Here is a 7,884-nt window from a genome sequence, read left to right on the forward strand (position 1 = left end):
AACATACTGAAATTCACAAAGCTGAGTCTAACGTGTCGGGCTACACCGGAAGAGAAGAGGAAAATGATTATTAGGTTCCAGCTGAGAGTGGGCACATTTTATATTTGAATGATTCCACGCAATGACATATGCTTTTGGCTCTATAATCATTGGCAGCAACTGAAATAATACGTTTAGACTCCGGAATCTTGCTGAACTTCAAAGTCTGAAATCACGTCTCTAAAACCTTGGGTCACCAGCTGCAGACACTTCTCAGAAATCTGAGAACACCCGCCTTAAGGAGGAGTCAAGCATTTCCCCTGCCCTTGGAGAATAGGAGCGCGGACTCACAGCACCTCTTCCAGCGCCCTTTCACCCTGTAGGAACAGGTGAGGGGCGTCCTACTTCTAGGCTTGGCGAACGGTGGGAACTACTTTACCCAGAGGGGCTTGCGGTGGGCGCCGTTGTGGTGAGCCAATAAAAGCTCAGGAGATGGGCAGTTCCGGGAGCACGCAAAACGACCGAGCGCGGCTTCCGGCGTCCTCCCCGGGGCGGTCGTTTCGGGGGCGTCTGGGTCTGTGCGCTGGGTGACTGACGCCGTACCTCCGGGTCGGGGTTGAGAACGTCCGAGAAGACGCGCGGTCCCCGCCGCAGGGAGGCGAGTGTGAGGCCCGCGACGTCGCCCGCGGGCCCCGCGGCAGGGCCGGGATCGCGCGTGCTGCGCCCAGGTCGCCTCCTGTGCTCTGCGCGCGGCCCCGCTGCTCCCACAGAGTCCAATGGCGGCGGCTGCGCCGAGGGGCCCGCCTCAGGTACCTACCCGTCCCCGGGCCTCCCTGCCCGTGACCCTCGGGCCCCGAGTGCGATTCCCTGCTCACGGCCCGCCGCCCAGGCCCCGGGCCCGGGACGAAAGGCGCGCGTGGGCGGGGCTCCTGTTCTGAGCGCAGCTGGGACGGCGCGTGGGGCCGGTTACGGGCGGGGGCACTCGGGAAACCTGGGATCAGTCGTGCGTCTTAGGGGACAGAGAACTGAGAGGGAGTGGCGCCTGGAATGGCAGGCTAGCCTCTTAAGGCGGCTGGGAGCCATCGAGAGTGGTGAACAGAAAAGGCCTCGGCTGACCTGGTCTTCTGAAGGTTTATCAAAAGCCGCACAGAGGAACAGACTGGAAGGGGAAATAATAAGAGGCACAGGGGTATTTAGTCCTTGTACAGTGCCACACAGCTAATAAAAGTCCGCACCGAGGACCGAGACGCGGAGACGAGGCAGACATCCAAGGTGAGCCTGGCTCCAGGCGTGGGCAAGGGAATGGGGAAGCCCGGAGCCCGTGGTGCGTTTCACGATCGCCCGTCTCTCAGAACGTCCCTCTTCACGCTGATTATTACCAGTACAGCGGCACTGGGACCCTGCAGCGTGTTCCAGAACGTACTGGTCCTGATCCTGCTCTTGAACTCTGTAACTGTGGTGTCCTGGGACTCTTACCCTTCCAGGCCTTGGGCCTGGGGACCCTGAGCAGATCCTAATCTCAAGGTCCGCAGGCAGGGTCGGGGTTTCATAGAGTGGTCCCTCTTGCTGACAGCCAGCGGAATGAGGTGTGGGGCGAGGATGCCCCGGGTACACATGCCTGTGTGCAGGTGCGTGAGGGGGAGACTGAGCCGGTTCAAAGGAACCTTCCCTCCCTCTCTCATATGAGCACAGAACAGTGGGGCAGGACTCAGTACTGGGGTGGCTCCCTCAGAGCTTGGTGTGTGTTCTGCTGGTCTCGGGAATGCTTTGGAGCAGAGGAGGGAGGTGATCTGACTAGCTCTTCCCAGGCGTCCTGTGGCTGCAGCATGGACAGCGGACAGCAGGTATGAGGAGAATGGCAGGAAGACCCGGGAGGAGGCCACTGCGGCAGCCCAGAGGGTGTGGACGCTGCGGGCCAGTTGGGGGGATTGGAAGTCGGAGAGAAGGTCGAATTCTGTATCATTCTTTTTTTTTTCCTGTCTTAGTAGATCTTGTATTTTGTCATTAAGAAGGTAAGAGAGAAGTCAGGGATGACTAAGGTTATTGGAAAAGTTCAATGACTGTTTGGGTGGAAGCCTGTAGTATGATTAATTTTTGCTCAGGATATAAGTGATGGTTTCACTGTGTTGAGTGTGTGCGATGTTTTGAAGAACAAATTAGTAGAGTGGGTAGCTGGCCAGACAGGTATGAAAAATTGGTGGATAGTTTGCGGACCAGGGTGGAGCGGTGTGTCTAAGCTCAGGCCACCTAAGCAAAATTCCTGGGAAGTCCAAGATCGAAGCACTGGGAGATTTGTTTCCTGGTGAGGGGCTCTCTTCCTGTCTTACAGATGCCTGCCTTCTCACCTTAACCTCACATAGCCTTTCCTTGGCCCAGCAAAGTGGAATGAGCAGATGTCTTCCTTTGCTCCTAAGGGTCACACCCTTATGACCTAATCTAAACCTGATTACTTCCCAGAGGCCCCACCTCCAAATAACATCGTACTAGGAAGTAGGCCTTCAACGTTGGCATTTTAGGGGGATGCATACATTCAGTCCACAGCACTGTGGGTCACATTTCGTGGAATAATCCTGATGATGTTAATAGCAGACCAGGAAGTCTGAAGGTTGGGTCTCATGCTTGGGCACCTGGTGGAGGTGATAGACATGACAGACAGAGGAGAGAAGTGGCACTGGGAACAGCGTGGAGGAGACGGTGATCTGGCAGGTGGCTGAGGCTTCTGAGCATTGCGCGCTGCTGACACACAGGTAGAGCCTTATATAGGAGTAACTGAGGCAAGATGACAGGTCAGTCATCCTGCTTATTCATGGCTGGGGGAGGTGGTGGGGGCCACCAGGATTTTGTTGTGTCAGGAATTTGAGTCGGGCAGGAGGGTTAGTTAAGCAGCACACATGGGCATCTGGAGAACTGAACCTGGGCTGCAAAGCCTCTGGGACTGGGTTTTGGAATGAGGGTGAGGAAGAGAGGAAGGCTGTGACTGGTGAGAAATCAAGTGCAGTACAAGTGGGAAAAGGTCTTGGTTCTATGAGATGCACAAGTGTTTGTGGGGGGCTGAGGTGGAGGCGAGTAATAGAGCCACAGCAGGAAGCCTTTAGAGCGGCACGCTGCACTGCCACGGCCAGGGGGACCATTGGCGGTCTGGGGTGCTACCAGGTCCTGTTTGACGTAGGAGGGACAGGGCAGTGCGTTTGGTGCAGGGCAGGGAAGAGGCAGTAACCATGAGACAGACATTGGTAGAGTGATGTCCAGGCCGGGAGATGTGAACTGGCGGCCTGAGTGCTCTGGCATTGAGGATATAAGTGTGAAGTGTGAGCCCGACCCATTGGCTCTGTCTGAGAGGCATGACGGGGGAGACTGTAGGACTGCCTGGCCGGAGGGAGTATGTCCCTGCAGGCCGGGCCCAGAGCTTCGGTGCTGCCTGCCTGCCTGCCTGCTGTTGCTGTGGTTGGATACGGGGATGAAAGGGCCCAGGAGGAGACTGCTTGTCAGTGGTGCCAGACCCTGATGTCTCCTCTGAGATGGGGAAATGAGGAGGGTGAGCAGAGGGCAAATGAATGAGTGGGTGAACGTGGGGTCCTAGGAGAAAAGTTGATCATGGAGTGAACTGTCCCCATTATCGCAGGGCTCTGTGACCTTTGAGGACGTGGCCATTTACTTCTCCCAGGAGGAGTGGGGCCTCCTTGATGAGGCACAGCGGTTCCTATACCACGACGTGATGCTGGAGATCTTTGCACTTACAGCGTCCCTGGGTAAGGCCTTCATATTCCTCCCAGTGTCCTTAACTGGTCCCTCCCCGTCTCAGAGGCAGCTCTGTCCTTTCCACAGCCAGACCATGGTCTGTGCTGACTTCCCCCACTCCCTTGGAATGTGTGCTATGGGTGCCAGCACGAAGCCTTGTGCACCCCTCAAGCAGCCCTACCACCTGCAAGGTGCACAGCCGAGGATCTGGGAGTCCCAAGTCTGGCAGGCAGCCTAATGGATGTCCCCTAGCTTGCCTTCTCCCTGGCAAGGTGACTGTCCAGATCCCTGGAACCTTCTGCCCCATGTTCTGCCTCCTCCTGTTTTTTTTTTAAAGTTGACCTTTAATTGAGACATATAACATCGTATTAGTTTCAGGTGTACAACATAGTGATTCTATATTTGTATATATTGTACAATACTCACCACAGTAAATCGTTAACATTCATCACTGTACAGAGCCAAAAATTTTTTTATTCGGATGAGAACTTAAAGGATTTCCTCCTGACTGCATGTGATAGGAATTGAAAGCAATATCGTGGTCACTGTGGGCTTTTCTTGAAAGACGGCACTTTGAGATTTTACTGTAATGGGTCTTTCCTTTCTGTGCTCTGCTGATTCCAGAGTTGCTCTGGGTCTGTGCTGGCCACAACCTGTGTTGTCTTTCCCTGAGGACTTGCTTCATTCAGGTCCCATGTACTCACACAGCCGGATGTGCAGGGCGAGCCCTGGTTACTTCACAGAGTGGACATGCCAAGATGGTGTCAGGAGGCCTGGCCCTGGTGCATGCCAGCTGAGGGAAGGCATGACATCATAGCTGTGTTCACATCATGCCAGGACCCTGCCATGTGTCCACCAGTGTTTTGGTGCGAGTGCCACTGGCCACATCACTTTCTTGTGCATAATTGACTTTTTTGTAATTTCTCCTTTCAACTGTGACTTCCAGTCCCTGGCTGTCCCCACGCTTCTGACCTCCGTGTATCGCTTATCCTGTCTGCTGTACAGTCTGCAGTTCTCCCACAGTGATCCACACACAGAGTGTTGTATGCACATATTTTTAGGTACTCCTTGAACACCATGTACTCAGTTCTGAGTGTATTTCCCTGTGCCTGGACACAGCCATCCTGCATAGCATGGCCATGTCCCTGGCTGACAAGGTCCCTGCTGAAGGCTGTTGTTAGGCAGTGAGTCAGTCATCCTTCCTTTGCTCCGTGTGTGACACCCATATTTGTGTGCCCTGTATCCCAGAACGTCTCCCTTATTCTGTGATCTTTAGAGGCCCTCTACTGCAAAGCGGCCCTCCCTTCAGATTGCTGCCCATGAAAACATTCCCATGGATTCGTTCTTTGATTTAAATGTATGTGTACGGCACACACATTTTTGTTGACTTCTCCCTCCCACTGACGTTAACCTTTACCGTATTAGCATTTCTCTGCCTTCAGATTGTTTGTGTGGAGCAAAGGATGAGTTGCCTTCTGAGCAGAGTGTTCCTGTAGAAGATGCCAGGACTTCCATGGCAGGTCCATTGACTGAGAAGACCCATCCTTGTGAGAAGTGTGTCCCAGTCTTGAAAGATATTTTACACCTGACTGAGCTCCAAGCAACATATCCTGGACAGAAACCATACTTGGGTGGGATATCTAGAGGCTTATGGTTCAGTGCAAACCTTTGCCAGTACCAAAAGTGTGACAGTGGAGAGAAAATCTTCAAAGTACACATGGACAGGGACTCACTTGTGACAAGCTGCAGATTCCATGTGTCGGGGAAGCCCTTCACTTGTGGGGAGGGTGGAATGGACTTCTCAGCTCTATCAGGCCTTCTGCAGCACCGGGCCACTCCCAATGGTGAGAAACCACATGGCAGCATCAAGCATAGGGAGTCCTTTAACAGTGGGAAAGGTTGTAACAAGTGGGTTGAATGGAGGAAAGTATTTAGCAACCCTCACACACTTCACCACCAGAGAGTCTGCACTGGAGATGGTCTTGATGAATGTAGCAACTATGAAAAAGCCTTCCGCTGCAAATACAAAGTTATTCAGCACCAGGAAGTTCACACTGGAGCAAGGCCATATGAGTGTGGTGAATGTGGGAAATTCTTTACCCACAAAACCGCCCTCACTTTACACAGGAGAGTTCACACTGGAGAAAGGCCTTATGAGTGTGGTGAATGTGGGAAATTCTTCAGCCGCAAAAGCCACCTCTTTCGACACAGGACAGTTCACACTGGAGAGAGACCTTATGGGTGTGGTGAATGTGGGAAATTCTTTAGTCGCAAATCCTGCCTCACTGAACACAGGAGAGTTCACACTGGAGAAAGGCCTTATGAATGTGGTGAATGTGGGAAATTCTTCAGCCGCAAAAGCTGCCTCACTCAACACAGGAGAGTTCACACTGGAGAAAGGCCTTATGAGTGTGGTGAATGTGGGAAATTCTTTAGCTACAAAGCCTCCCTCATTCAACACAGGACACTTCATACTGGAGAAAGGCTTTATAAGTTTATTGAATGTGGGAAATCTTTCAGTGAGAACTCTGTCCTTGTTCAACACCAAAGAATTCACACTGGAGCAAGGCCTTATGAGTGTGGTGAATGTGGGAAATTCTTTACCCATAAAACCGGCCTCACTCGACACAGGAGGGTTCACACTGGAGAAAGGCCTTACAAGTGTGGTGAATGTGGGAAACTCTTTAGCCTCAATACCTGCCTCTCTAGACACAGGAGAGTTCACACTGGAGAAAGGCCTTACGAGTGTGGTGAATGTGGGAAGTTGTTTAGCTACAAAGTCTCCCTCATTCGACACAGGACAGTTCACACTGGAGAAAGGCCTTATCAATGCAATGAATGTGGTAAATCCTTTAGCCGGAGTTCTGCCCTCCTTCAACACAGGAGAGCTCACTTGCAGTAAATGTGGGAAATCCTTGAGTTGAAAATCTGACCTGTCAACACCAAAAATTCACACTGGAAAAGGCCTTAGATACTCAAAGAGAATTTGCTCTTTCCGTATTAAGTGTACCTGTTTGGGGAAAAACCTCTGTGAGAAACCACCTGTGTGGGATTCACATATACAGTATAACAGTCATGTGAGTACTTCCATCTGACTTGATTTTTTATAGTTCATGATTTGTGGTCAAAACAGAAACAGTTTCTGTGGTATGAGTGCCCTTGCATTGTTCCCTATGTAAGAACTTGTTCGCTATGCTTCAGAAGATTGGAGACTGTTGAGAGTTGGATTTGATGCTTCTGCACTGAGTTCCCTATACAGAATTTTATCATTGTTAACCATTTGATCAATAAATATGAGAGGTCCCCTCTCAGCACCACTCTTGTGCTGTTATGCCTTCAGTCCCTTTTCTGTTCCTTTCAGGTCTTCACTAACTCATTGTTCTCCTCCCTTATCTGTGGGTCAGAAGCAGGGAGGGACCGACAAGTGGCGCCCAAACAGGGACTATTGAAAATCAGAGCGGGGCCAGGTGAAACTCAGAGTGGGGAAGCTCCGCTCCGGGCACCCCTTAAAACGCACAGTGGGGAAAGCTCCGACGATCGTGGACCCCTTAAGGCTCCCAAGAAAACACGCGTAGGGTCAGGATTGAGACGTTAGGGACCCTATAATGGGCCAAAATGAAACTGAAGCAGCTATACTGGAGGATTGTTTAAAATTACTCCATGCCTTCCTAAAAGTATCAGGAGTGAAAACTTCTAAAAAGGACTTTGCTCAACTTCATAAATATATTAGAAAGTATTGTCACTGGTTGCCACCACAGGGGACCCTTACACAAGCTGATTGGGATAATGTATTAAGAGGCTTTAAAAAGGCTCACAGAAGGGGATGTTATCCCTGTGCCTGTCCGGTGTTTATGTGATCTGATCACTCGCCTTGCAGCCTTTGCAAACGCCCCCCCCTCCCGTCTGAAACCAAGTCAGACACACGAGTGTGAGAACTCTTGGATGATGTGGTGAAATCAAGGAAGCGATCTTCATCCCCACATGCATCTGACTCCTCGTCCTCCTCTTCCTCTTCTTCAGAGACTGACGATGAGAGTTCTATTCGTTCCTCTTCTGAAAAATCCGTAGCCTCTGTTCCTGCTGCGTCTGCCTTCGCGGCAGGAGTACGTAAAGCCCAGTGGGAGGGTGATATAGATGCTTACCTGACACCCTTAGTAGCACCAGTTA

At 51.6% G+C, this 7,884-nt stretch overlaps 1 protein-coding gene across 7 annotated transcripts; it reads left to right on the forward strand.

Annotated features, from left to right (window-relative positions):
- The first annotated feature begins 528 nt into the window (after positions 1-528).
- Positions 529-7,034, forward strand: LOC108409019 (uncharacterized). 7 transcript variants are annotated; one of them, XM_073226729.1, is made up of 3 exons: positions 529-788; positions 3,602-3,728; positions 5,160-7,034. In XM_073226729.1, exons 1-3 carry the CDS (start codon positions 756-758, stop codon positions 6,617-6,619), a joined length of 1,620 nt encoding a protein of 539 aa, XP_073082830.1. In that variant the 5' UTR covers positions 529-755; the 3' UTR covers positions 6,620-7,034. The 7 variants fall into 7 exon arrangements, with proteins under 7 accessions (XP_073082830.1, XP_073082831.1, XP_073082832.1 ...); XM_073226730.1 differs by having other exon boundaries at positions 530-1,251; XM_073226728.1 differs by having other exon boundaries at positions 649-1,823.
- Positions 7,035-7,884: the final 850 nt, after the last annotated feature.

Source organism: Manis javanica, chromosome 17 (genome assembly GCF_040802235.1).
Source record: "Manis javanica isolate MJ-LG chromosome 17, MJ_LKY, whole genome shotgun sequence".
NCBI lineage: Eukaryota > Metazoa > Chordata > Mammalia > Pholidota > Manidae > Manis > Manis javanica.

Bases quoted from the DNA above. Each gene is read 5' to 3' on its own strand.
- LOC108409019 (XM_073226728.1), top strand. From the start codon at position 1,662: ATGAGCACAGAACAGTGGGGCAGGACTCAGTACTGGGGTGGCTCCCTC. The intron at 1,824-3,601 runs GTATGAGGAGAA...CCATTATCGCAG, and splicing joins GCATGGACAGCGGACAGCAG to GGCTCTGTGACCTTTGAGGA. The intron at 3,729-5,159 runs GTAAGGCCTTCA...CTCTGCCTTCAG, and splicing joins TGCACTTACAGCGTCCCTGG to ATTGTTTGTGTGGAGCAAAG.